This window comes from Mus musculus, chromosome 14 (genome assembly GCF_000001635.26).
Source record: "Mus musculus strain C57BL/6J chromosome 14, GRCm38.p6 C57BL/6J".
Taxonomy (NCBI): Eukaryota; Metazoa; Chordata; class Mammalia; order Rodentia; family Muridae; genus Mus; species Mus musculus.
Window position 1 is genome coordinate 51,067,445 of NC_000080.6, and position 13,207 is coordinate 51,080,651.

The 13,207-nt window shown below is 44.4% G+C and overlaps 1 protein-coding gene across 1 annotated transcript; it reads right to left on the bottom strand.

Moving 5' to 3' along the window:
• Positions 1-2,866: 2,866 nt before the first annotated feature.
• Positions 2,867-3,998, bottom strand: Olfr750 (olfactory receptor 750). Its single transcript, NM_207558.2, has one exon. It carries the CDS (start codon positions 3,945-3,947, stop codon positions 2,952-2,954), a length of 996 nt encoding a protein of 331 aa, NP_997441.2. The 5' UTR covers positions 3,948-3,998; the 3' UTR covers positions 2,867-2,951.
• Positions 3,999-13,207: the final 9,209 nt, after the last annotated feature.

Below are 13,207 nucleotides of genomic sequence, written 5' to 3' on the forward strand. Positions count from 1 at the left end.
AGAGAGCAAAGGTGCCCATTTAGGCCTTTCACCAGGGAGGAGGGATCCAATACTGTGAGGAAGAAGTTTTGTCGCAGTGATAACTTAGATGATATGGGGGGTGGGGTGGAGTAGGGGAAGCTAAGGAACTCAGAATGCTTAGCCGACTGTACCACACAGAACGTGCCATCTATGGCTTTGGCAGCGTAGGGTCTGGTTGCCTCAGGAGCTTGTGTCTTAGGTATGGTCCTTGTAGCCATGACACATGTCTTAGTGTTCAGTTGCTGTGAAGAGACTCCATGACCAAGGCATCCTAAAGGAGGAAGCACTTCATTGGGGGCTGCTTACCGTTTCCGAGGGTTGGTCCATGAACATTACTGTGAGGAGCATGGCAGCAGGCAGGGAGGCATGGCGCTGGAGCACTGGGAGCTCACAGCTGATCTCTTTCCAAGTGACGGGCAGAAAGAGCATGCCATGACACGCTTCCTACAGCAAGGCCACGACTCCTAATCCTTCCTAAGCAGGTCACCAACTGGGGTCCAGACCTTCAAACATATGGGCCTACGGGGGCCATTCTCATCCAAAGCAACGCAACAGAACACCATGGCCAACAGCAACTTGGGGAGGAACGCGTTTATATTTCATCTTATAGCTTGTAATCCATCATTCGAGAAAAGGACAGGAACTCAGGGTGGGAGCCTGAGACTGGAGCTGATGCAGAGGCAGTGGAGGAGTGCTGCTTCCTGGCGTGTTTCCCATGGCTTGCTCAGTCAGCTTTTTTATAACGCCCAGGACCATCTGTGCAGCAGTGGTACTCTAACAGGGCAAGGCAGTGCATCGAGTCCTCCATCTTGTCTTCTTGCAGACGCTATTTTGGGTTTAAGTAGAGTCTGATCTCCTTAATGGAGAATCTCATGGGAAATTACCCAGCTCGGGTCTAAGAGCAGGAGGGCAAGATGCTTCTGTCAAACGACTTGCTTCTATGAAGCTCCCCACCAGCTGCTAAGCAAGATGCTAGGATTCTGCCTTCAATACCCTGTGCTGGGTACACTCCAGGCTACACTTAAGTCATGAATTCCTATGTATAATCCCAGACAGTTGGAATAAAGAATTTCAAATGGCTACAAATGTTGTCTGAGTGCTCACCTCCAGTAGACTCCATGTAACAGGACTACCCATAATGAGCTGGGCCCTCCCACGTTGGTCATCAAACCAGAAAACGAACCACGGGCTTCTCACAGGCCAGTCTGATGAGGTTGTTTTCTCAGTTGAGGTTCCCTCTTCCCAAATGTCTGTAGCTTGTGTCAAGCTGACATAAAACTGTCACAGCTTTGTTAAAATTTTTTAAAGGGGGATCTAGATTTTTCTTATTTCTCCTCTGTCACACAAAACAAAACAATTAAAGTTGCCAATGAGAAATACCAAGGGAAAAGGTCAAATCCCAGTATAGCTGGGATCTTCCAGGGGCCAGCCTGAGAGGCTGCGATCTCTGCAGCCTTACCACAAAACAACAATTCTAAGACAGACTTTAATTTATGTGCTTCTTGGTTGGTTGGTTTTTGAGACAGGGACTGTCTATGTGGCCCTGGCTATCCTGGAACTCACTATGTACACCAGGCTGCTGGGGCGAACTTTTGAAGGTGCCTTTTGATCTTCAATTATACTTTCTTTTCCTTTTTGAGACCAGGTCTCACCATGTAACCCTAGCTGGCTGGAACTCACCAAGGAGTAGGTGCACGCACCACACCTACTAAGTAAACAGCGGAAGACGTCTGTCATCTTAGGCACAGATATGCGTCTTGGCTTACTTTGTAGTTTATGTTGGCTTACTATGTAGTTTATATTTTCCAAAACAACCTTTGGAAGTTTGTAGTTAAAAGCCTTTAGGAATGTACTGACTTGAAATATTGCAAAGAGGGCCTGCCAGACTGCACACGCAGAACAAAGGGTCAGGGGGTCCTAAAAAGTGCTACTGTTGCACATTGAGAAACCTATGTAGGTCCTGGAATTCCTTTCAGCCTGTGCCATGGCCACTCTACTCCCACAGACACGAGGCAGAGAAACGATCGTAAGCGGTCTCCTTATCTGGAGTAAACTTGGTGACTCTGTTAATGAAGCCATACTGTTTAGCTTTGTTTTTCTAATTTTTATTTTATTTTGGGTGTATGGGTGTTTTGGCTACGTGTGTGTGTGTGTGTGTGTGTGTGTGTGTGTGTGTGTGTGTGTGTGTGTGCCACATGCATGCAGTGCTCTTGGGGGACAGAAGAAGATGCTGGAGTACACTGGAGACCTATGTTTTAGCAAAGTTGTGGTCATCGATTTTAGATTCAGTGTTGGGCCCAACATCTCTATTCCATCTTAATTTATCCAAAGCCTGCCCCCTAGTGGCACACTTCCTTCAAGGAGACCTCACCCACTCCAACAAGGCCACACCTCCTAAGAGTGCTACTCCCTATGGACCAAGAATTCATACACTTGAGTCCATGGAAGCACCACGCTCCCCTAATTTAGGGTTGATCAGTTTGAAGAAAGAATAGTTGGTTGGCCTATAACTGTTGTGTCTATCAGCTGGGGGCCTATTGGCAAGGGGGAAAAAAGCCTTCCAGGCCTTTGTTTTAAGCTGCCAAGTTTTTGTAACAGATCAGGAGGGTAAGAAAAGACAGCAATGTTGGAAGTTGGTCACCTTTATTACCTAGCTGTGGTCCCTCTCCCTGTCTACCTACCAGAGAATCTCTGTCTGACTCCTAGTCTCACATGGCATACCCCATATTCCCCACATAGGCACATAATTAATAAAATAAGATATTGAAAATAGTGTGAGTTGTTATTACGACGCATAATATAGAGTTAATTCATTTTGCTTGAAAGAGAAATGTAGGCTTGTTCTCCTTGAAGCTCGTCCTGGCTCCTCTCATGATGAAGGAAAAGCTGGCAATGGAGATGTGTGGACCTGAGACTGAGTCCCCACGCTTTCAACTGGCTGTCTTCTTTCTCAAACTATCCCCAAGTAAAGACTGTTCTAACAGCTTGGCGACTACCTTCCTGAACATCTCTTTCAAAGCTTCCTTGACTTGATCGTTGCGCAAGGCATAGATAAAAGGATTCAGCAGAGGGGTCACAAATGTTGTTATCACGGTTACAGACCAGTTAGTATCCACAGAGCCGCTCTGGGATGGCCTTACGTAGAGGAAAATGGCACTTCCATAGAAGAGGGTTACCACCATCAAGTGAGAAGTACAGGTGGAGAAAGCCTTCTGCCGACCGGAAGCAGAGGGGATGCGCAGGACCGCCAGGACTATGTGGCCATAGGACGCACCAGTAATGGTGAGCGAGGACATGATGACAAGAAAGGCCAGGACAAAGTCAGCCTCCTCCAGTCTCGTGGTGTTGGTACATGCCAGGTGAAGCAAGGGTCCACTGTCACAGAAGAAGTGCTGAACCACAGCACCCTGTTTGCAGAAAGGAAGCAAGGCCACAGCCACTGTGGGGCCAAGCACAGGGAGGAGTCCCCCCATCCAGCAGGCCAAGGCCACCCGAAAGCACACGGCTCCATTCATTAGCAAGGGGTAATGCAGAGGACGGCAGATGGCCAGGTAGCGATCCACAGACATGACGGCCAACAGTAGGAACTCAGAGGCCCCCAGAAAGAAGTAAAAGTAAAACTGAGTGATACAGGCAGCAAAGGAAATGGTGTGCCGTCTCGAGAGGAAATTGCTCAGCATCTTCGGAATGATGACAGAAGTGATCAGAATCTCGAGGCAGGACAAGTTAGCCAGGAAGAAATACATGGGTGTCTGCAGGCGGTGATCCGCCCCCACCAAGACAACAATCAACGTGTTGCCTGTTAGAGTCAACAGGTAAACGAAAAGGAACACGGAGAACACTTCCGCTCCTGTGCTGTTGAGATTCGGGAAGCCTGCCAGGACAAACTCCGTAGTGCCGACACTCTGGTTCGCACGTGGAGCCATTATTATCTTTCCCAGCTGTAAAGATGAAACGACGTTCTATCACCCATCCTGAAACTCAGAGAAATTTCCCCTAAAGGGTAGCCACGTCTTAGGAAAGCGTCCGGAGTCTATATCTTCAACGATCTTGTTCTCAAATCTCGACTGATGGCTCTTCATTATGATGGGGAAAGTATCTCTGAACATCAGAGTTGGGTGAAAATACGAGAATGAGATTTTGTGAAGAAACAGAGCTCCGGCTGATTTCCTGCTTTAGAATTCTTGCTGTTTACACACACCCCGGTCTCCTACGCTCTGCTTTTCAATTACAAACTTTGGTAAGGAGCAAGAGAAATAACAGGACAAAGGATTCAAAAGTTTCCTGTGTCAACCTAACGAACTGGCAGAGAAAATCAGGACGAAAGTCAAAGCCCAGGCTTGGCTTGCCCCACGTTTGGAAGCGGATCAAGAGATGGGGTCCTTGCTTGGGTTTCAGTTACCCAGTTAAACAATTAGCTGCAGAGACCAGGGTATTTGATACACCAATTCTCCCCTTTTATGGAGAATTTTCACAATAAACCAAGAACCTAACTAAACTCAGATTGACACAAACTACTTGCATTTCTGAAGTAAGTGTAGTACACATAAAGGAGGCTGACTATAGCAAGAAGCCATATTGATCCATTCACTTACTCGGTTGCATTCAAGCTAAGTGCCCCGGCTAACATTAATATCAGCCCATGAGGCCTTTTTTCAATTTGTGACATTTTCCCTTCTGAGACAGAATCTGAAGCCTTTTCAAAAACAGGCTGTCAGAAACAGAATTGCAAATCACTGTTATAATTAATTAAACTGGAAATGAAGTAGATTCAAGCCATTCCAGTCCCACAAACTTAAAAAAAAAAAAAAAGGTTGAATTGATGGTATTGTAAAGTGCTGTCTCTAAAAGTCTCCACTAAAAGATAACAGAAAACACAAACTAAAGAAAAGAAAAAACTAAAGACTCTCAGTAGCAAAACATCAAGGTTGATTTTCAGAGCGTTGATTTTTCTCTAGCTAAATTGTTCCGAACACACCCCATTCTTGCAGTGACATTTTAGGACAACGGTCCCATTCCCAGCAGATGTTAGACTCCTGACTCTCTACTCTGGTCCCCCTTCTCACCTCTGGATCTCAGATGCGGGAGTGGGAAGCACGTGCCCCTTTCGTCTAGGATACAGGAGCTTTGTGGTTATCCGCCTTAGGGGCTCATCGCTGGCACTTCTCCCTCCAGCATCTACAGAAATCGCACTGCGCAGGTCAGGACTACAGTTTTACCTCTGCTCTCACCATGTGCCGCATTCTGTATTTAGCGATTCAAAGACAGGCCATGTTGCTGGATCACTGTCCAATGCCTAACATGACAGAAAAATTAGGGCTTGTGACCAGTAGCGAAGAAATGCTACTGATATGTACAGAATGCTAGGAAGAACGTGAAACACGAGCCTTAGAGGGTAAGTAGTGCTCTCAAGAAAGAGATGCCTAAAATATAGGACTGAGCACTTGAGGGGACAAGAACACTTCCACGAAGCAAAGCATTTGACCTAAGAACAGAAAGTAAGAGTGAAGTGTAATGAGAAGGCACTGGGCACCTCAAAGCAGATTTTTTTCCCCCCCTGGCTCTCTGTCATTCCTTGTGAAACCACCTCATTGGACTGAGCCTATCTATATCTGAAGTAACGGGGGATGACTCTCCTGCTCCAGAATGCCCTTGATATTTCATAAGGGTAGGACCCTGAAACGTTTATCTTCCCGGTTTGTAAGTCAGTATCACCTCCACCGTCCCACCCTTCCAGCAGCCTGCAGCACTATGAAACTGAGTGTAGCCTGGTATCCTTGCAGCTCTGGGGATGAATCTGCACTTGGGAAAACAAGAAATCGGGTAAGGCCTCTTCCCTTGGGTTCTTTTCTCCTTGGCATAGCCTCTGGTGCTGATCTCCTGCCTAGTGAGCATAGGGGCTTTTCTGACCCTGAGGAGGGTGTTACATTGTTCCTCACAGATTTGCTCTGTTCTGTTTGTCTGATTGAGTGATTTGAGTCAGGGTCTCACTAAGTAACCTTAGACCTTGCTATATAGACCAGGTTAGCCTTGGATTCACAGAGATGGATATAAACACTGTTTCTGGATATACTGCCCCTTCTTATACCAGGAGCAAGTCAAACTTCAGGGCCCAGTCTCCTTCTGTAGATAGAATGGCTCCTACAAAATGATCAGGGTCCTGGGCTGACTTAGGCACAGTTCATGTGAAAGACAATTGTCTCAGCACTAAAATGTCACTGCAAGAACAGAAGCTAGAAGGCAGGGGGTGAACATGGACTGTTACTTCTACCTTAAGAGTACAACACTGCCGGGCAGTGGTGGCGCACGCCTTTATTCCCAGCACTCAGGAGGCAGAGGCAGGTGGATTTCTGAGTTTGAGGCCAGCCTGGTGAGTTCCAGGATAGCCAAGGCTATAGAGAGAAACCCTGTTTAAAAAAAAAAAAAAAAAGAGTACAACACACTTACCAATAGATATTCTCTCTAGTGGTTGAAAAACATATTTTTTTTGACTTGACGGGCTTTAGGAATAGAATGTCCATTGTTTTGCTTTTAGATCACATTCTTCCTGGCTCCTGGATTTAGATCGAGTGCAGGGAAAAATCACTTAAAGTCATTGGTCTCTAATAAATCGCTGTATTACAAGGTAGAATCTTCCATGTGCCACTTTGGTTTCCAGCGGAGAAATAAGACTTGATCCAGACATATGGAGCTTAAGGAGCAGCAGGGCTGGGGAGAGAGAAATTACCCAGACAGCAAGACAATAAAAGAGAGAGTTGGGGTGCAAACATGTCCCAGTGGTCCTCAAAATTTGTGATTCTATGATAACTTCCTAGATCCTGGGCCTGGTAAATCTGAAAAGGAGACAAAGAATATTTTCTTCACTTGACATCAACCATCCTAAGTCAGGCAACTGCAAGAGAAGCATGAACCACGGAAATGAGAGAACTCATGGCACCTGACCAGCATCAACCGCCTTGCTCCTCATGACACTCAGGGGGAAATGTCTGTAACTCAAGCAACAGAGACTTCACCTCTTCACCCTGAGGACTTAAAATGATAATGTGACTCTTCCCCTTGGGTTCTATGGTAGAAAATAATGGGAGACCCAAGGGTGTGATGAGATAGTAAGAGGCTGTCCATACCGCCTCTCTGCTGTTGGGTCTCCCTGCCATATACTTTATATCCTGCCAATCATGTGGAATTCCATGTACCCAAAACATTGTCAAGGATGCTGGGCATCTGCTTGCATGTGTTCATCTCCATGTACCATAGGCTCCTTCTTAAAGACCTGGTGGCTTCCTGTTCAGGTCCAAGCTGGCATGTGTTCATCTCCATGTTCCATAGGCTCCTTCTTAAAGACCTGGTGGCTTCTTGTTCAGGATCAAGCCTCAGTTTATTCAATTCTCCTACCAATTCCTCTCCCTCCCACCTTTCTGGCCACTTTCCAACCAGAACTATGACCAGTTCTGCTGACTTCTTTCCAACCTAATGCTTTACCTGCTTCGTTATGTTACAACCTTTCTTGGCTGTCTTGTACTTTCTTCATCTTTAGGGCATCAAGTTTCCACCTTTGAATTTCTGGGACGAGTCACAAGGCTTGGAACATACTAGATGCATAAAAATGGCATGCACGCTCACCTACTCTGAATCTCCAGCCTGGAAGAGCAGCTTCTCCTCTGAAATAAGCGTGAGTTGGGTTCTGAGCCAAGTAGAAGAACACCCAGGGCCTTCCAGGGTCAGTTTGGATTCTGTCCTTGCTGGACATAATCCTCCTGAGAGCACTGAAGACAACCCTGGGCAAAGTGAGACAAGCAGTCACTAAACTGTAAAGGAAGGAGCAAGAATGGACCTGAGCACTGGGAGAACTGTTGCACCAAACCAGACTCTAAGCAGGAGCTCTCACTTGCTAAGCTAAGGGATGGATGCATCTAAAGACAAGACCCAAGGAGTGTGAGAGCTGTCTAGAGAACTCTATATACAAATGTGGGACCTAGTGGCTCATGCCTGTAAGCCCAGTACCTGGATTATCATGAATTTGAGGTCAGCTTGGGATACATAATAAGATTCTGTCTCAAAATAAAACTTTCTGATTGAATTTTAATACTTAAAGTGACTGAAAAAATAAGGCGAGATAATTTTTTTTTAAATTACAGAACCAGGTTTTCAAAATTTAAAAATTTGGCTGGTATACAAAGAAATTGGTTTCCTTGAGACATTTTCACAATGTTTATTATTATGATTTTATTATTTATTTTTATTTGCCCTCCTACACTTCTCCATATCCGTCCTCAGCATCTTGTGAATCCCTTTCCACCTTCCCATTTAATGACACATATATCCTATTGACGGCTCTGTTTTCCCTCCCTTAGTCTCTCTTTCATAGTCACCTTCTACTTCCATATCCTACATATATACATACATGTGGGATTCATGTATGTATACATATATACATTTACAAATATGTATGTGTACAATGTATGTATAAATTTAAATATAGACTCCATATATTGGAAAAATAATAATTGTCTTCTGCGTTTGGCTTACTTCCGTCCATTTTCCTATGAATGTCATAATTGCATTCTGTGTGACAGCTGAAGATAATTCCATTGTGTGTACATATCCATATTTTCCATTCCTGCTCATCTGTTGGTTGTTCACTGGCTCCATTGCTTAGCTCCTGTGGTTAAGCGGCACTGAACACAGGTAGACGAGGAACTCTGTGGCACACTGACTCAGGTACTCGAGGTAAGGCTGAATTGAGTATATGGTAGGTTTTGGTATTTGAAGTCTCCACACTGGCTGTACCCATTTCTATTCTGACTAGGAGTAAATAATAATTTCTCTTTCCCTTCGTCCTGGTCAACATTTGTTGTCACTTATTGCTTGTCATTTCAACTGGGATGACATGCAGTCTCAAAGTAATTTTAATTTTTTTCCTTATGGTTAAGAATATTAGACACATTTTCAAATTCTTATTGACCATTTTGTTTCATTTCTTTGGAGAGCTATCTACTCAGTTCATTAGGTTATTTATTAGTCATATAATTTTTGGTATTTAACTTTGGGGTTCTGTATTTTTTTTAACATTTATCTCCTTTAAAGCATAGCAACATTTTTTCCCCATTCATCAGGCTGTTTCTTCACTACAAAGATTCCTTCCTTTGTGACACTGAAGTAGTTTAATATTGTGCAATCTTGTTTGTCAACTATTAAGATTATTTCCTGTACAGTTAGAATTTTTTCCAAGAAACCCTTAACTGTTCTTGAAGCATTTTCTCTGTTTCTTCTGTCAATCTCAAAGTTTCAGGTCTTACATTAAGGTATTTATTCCATTTTGAATGAGTTTCTCTACAGCACAGGACATGTGTAGTTTCATTTTTCTACATGCATGCAAAGACATGCAGTTTTCCCAGAGCTATTTGTTGGGGAGGCTCTTTATACCAGAATATGTTTGCTACACTTTCGTCAAAAATTAAGTGTTAAAATGAAGTGTTAAACTGGTATGAAAATGGCTCTTGTGCTCAGCTAATAATACAGTCAAACCTAGTTGATTGTGTAGAGCATAGTAGGAAAAATGTATTTATGTCTGTTTTAGATTTTATCTTTAAGGTATATGCATATGGTTCAAAGTAAAGCGATAACAGTATGTAGATTAACAGCATTGGTTATAGCTCAATGGTAGTGCACTGAGCGCTTGCACATAGCCACTTGTATCTCCAGCAACACAAGGGAAACTAAGTCCCTTCCTTGTCCACACTCACTCACATCCCATCATCCAATTAACCATTTTCATTAGTTTAGTGTTGATTCTTCCAATGTTTCTCGTTGTTGTTCTATGACAGCAAAAGGCAACTAATAGTTTTTTTTTTTGTCCGTATTAATAACCATAGTGCAAACATTTTCTACCTGTTCTCGGTAATAAGAGAGAGGGCATTTTACAGGATATAAAGAAAGAGTTTGGCTTGTCTCACAGCCCCAGAGGATAGGAGTCTGTTGTGGTGAGGAGGCTCGATAGCGAGTGGCAAGCATAGTTGCAGAAGGCAGAGAATTCAAATGGTTACAGGGAAACAGAGAAAGGGAACTAAAAGTGGCATTAGGCTTTTAATCTCAAACTCTGTCCCCTAGTGACATTCTTCCATCAGCAAGGCTGCACCAACTAACCCTCCCCAAACAGCGTCACCAACTGGAGACCAAGCGTTCAAACACCCAAGCCCACGAGGAAAGTTCTCACTGAGGCTATCTCATGCTCTAAATGCAGAGAGGAAAGCAGGGTAAATATAGAATAGTGGCAATCGAGTCTCTGTGAGATGACTTAGTTTTTAGAAATACAGTATTTCCTATCAGGAGATAGGGAGATGGCTCAGTGGTTAAGAGCAATGGCTGCTCTTCCAGAGGTCCTGAGTTCAATTCCCAGCAACCACATGGTGGCTCACAACCATCTATAATGGGGTCTGATGCCCTCTTCTGGGGTGTCTAAAGACAGTGACCGTGTATTCAAATATATGAAAATAAATAGATCCCTAAAGATAGAAGCTAATTCTGCAGAATTAGCCAACCAGCCTCTGGGGAATGTCAAATACCATGTGGGTTATACAGATCCCAGGACATGCAAACTGATAATGAACTCCAAAAGGAATTCAAGTTTATCTGAAGCAACCTGCTTCTAATCCAGACACTGTGGAGGCAAGGTAGAAATTCAAGAACACAGAGAATCACAGTTTGGAGTGCAGAGATTGCAGTGGAATGATGGTTGCGATACAGAGGTCCCATTTTTATTCTGACAGATTCCTTAAAATTAATTTTTTCTTTCGTCCCATTTAAGTTTTTTTTTTTCATTTAAGTTTTTAACAGCTTAGGAAAGCATGACAAAGTGTTGTCACAAAATGAGATAACAGAAGTTTAGCTCAATCCAGGCTGCAATAACAAGTTGCCATGAACCAGGTGGGCTAAAGAGACAGGTTGGTGACAGAGCACTTGCCTATCTAGCATGGACAAACCTCCAGTCCTGGCACACCGCACTACAAAGCAAACATTTATTTTCTCATTTGTTTTGAGGGTTTTAAAAAAAATAAATCATACATTTCTTTTCTCGTTACTGAAGAACGAAGCTGCTGGGAGCCAGGGTCTTCCCAGCCAGGCCCTCAGCAAGGGCCTTCTGCTCTACTCCTGGAGTCATTATACTTAGATGAAAAGAGGATGCTAGGCCTCTGGCCTCATCTTGTAAGGGCAAGAAGAGGCAGAAAGACTGTAGTTGCCAGTAGAGAAGGAATACTCCAAGGAAGTAGTGCCTTTCAGACACACAGTACTGATGTACAGTACTGATGCACAGTACTGATGCACAGTACATGAACTTACACAGAGGAAGCATGCACAGAACCCACAAGGGTTCAAACCATGTGGGATACCAGACTGAGACAGGGAAAGGCACATAAGCTTCCATCCCTGACCAAGAAGCTATCTCCAGTGGGTGGGCAACCAGTTTCAAAGGAAAAATTGACTTTCTCCATTGGAGTCTCACTGGGTATATTAACCATACTTTAGGGAGGTCCCCTGCTCAGCAGTAGATGGCCAACACAAAATGATGTTGTTAATGGTGTTTGTGTAGGTTTTGTTTTTCTTTTTTTTGGTCACATATTGCTTCGTTGGGGCATTATTTTTCACTTTACTGGTCTTTTGTTTGTATATTATGGTTTCTAGCTTTGTGTTTTTATGGCTGTGTGTGTGTGTGTGTACATACATGTACAAGCCATAGTGCATACATGGAGCCCATAGGACAACCTTATGTCAGTCCTAGCCTTCCACCTTGTTGGAGGCAGGATTTCTCATTTGTTCTTCAAGCTCTTTTCTGTTTCTGCCTCCCATCTCATTCCAGAACTGCTGGGACTGCAGAGAGGTGATGTCATTTCACAGACAGGTGATGGCATTTCCAGCTTTACTCAGTCCTAGAGATCCAAATACAAGTCTCATATTTGCATGACAGTGCTTTGCTACTGAATACTTCTCCAGTTCTGACACAGACTTTAAACACACCACTAGCTTGCTTCCTCCAACCCAAAGCTAAGACTGTTCAGATAGCAACTGAGGCTATAACGGAGATTTCCCTGTTTGACACAACTTACCTTCCTGGTGTTTCCACCAGTGAACTTAATAATTATCTTGAAATCAACTTTCTTTGTTCTGTTGCTATAAAAACTCCACTCAACCCTTTTGTTTGGTTGGTTGTTTGGTGTTTTGTTTGTTTGTTTGTGAAGTAGGGTCTCTCTCTGCAGCCCTAAACATCAATGGGTAGAACAAACAGGCTAAAAACTTACAGAAATCTACCTGCCTCTCCCTCCCAAGTGCTGGGATTAATGGTGGGTACCACCACACCTGGCCTGGAGGCTTGTAGCCTTTTGAAGGCTACAGAATACCAGGACGATGCTGAGGCAGGGGGATTTGCTTGGCCTGACAGTGACACTGCTTTCCTTCAACAGTGGGATTCTTGGCTTGATGTAGGTGCCACATATTAGCATTGAGAGGAGCAGCTTGGGAAAAAAGGAAGGCTCACGTGGCATCCTACTCCAAAGGGAAATGGCCCCTCCCATTTCACAAATATCCAAAAGCTGTGCTCCTATGAAAGAGGTTCCCTTCTGAGTCCTTTGTCATGGCCAGTTCCATCTGGACACCATATAGCACTCCATCTTCTCAGAGGCCACCCCTCTCCTGATCTTGGCACTGCTCTTCTCCTCCTGCAAGAAGGAGGCCTCGTCATCTTCCAGCTGGGGTCCACTACTACCTGGGAGCAAAAGCCAGCAAGAGCTCCCACCTACAGGGGCTTGTGAGAAGGATGAGGGTTTAGATGGCTCTCCAGGAACGCAGTTACTGTCCAATCTAGCTTGGCTTACTCGCTCGATAGCCCCCATCCTCCCAGGCGGGTGGGGGTGGGGTGGGGAGGATCCAGGGGCCATATAACCCCCACCGCGACTCAGAGACTATTTAGTGGATTCCCAGCTTAGAGCACCACCCAACCCAGGTCGGGTTGTTTGCCATAAAGTTGCTAGTTTTGCTTTCTTTCTGTTTTCTCTAGACATTCCATGTTGTTGTTGTTCATTCCCCAGGATAAGCTCAGAGAAACCTTTGACAACCACTCGCAAGCCCTTCCCAAGACTGAAAGGGAAACAACGTGGAGAAGTGGGGGAAGGGAAGGAAAAGTGAAGGAATCAGA

Coding starts and splice junctions, on each gene's coding strand:
- Olfr750 (NM_207558.2), bottom strand. CDS start 3,947: ATGGCTCCACGTGCGAACCAGAGTGTCGGCACTACGGAGTTTGTCCTG.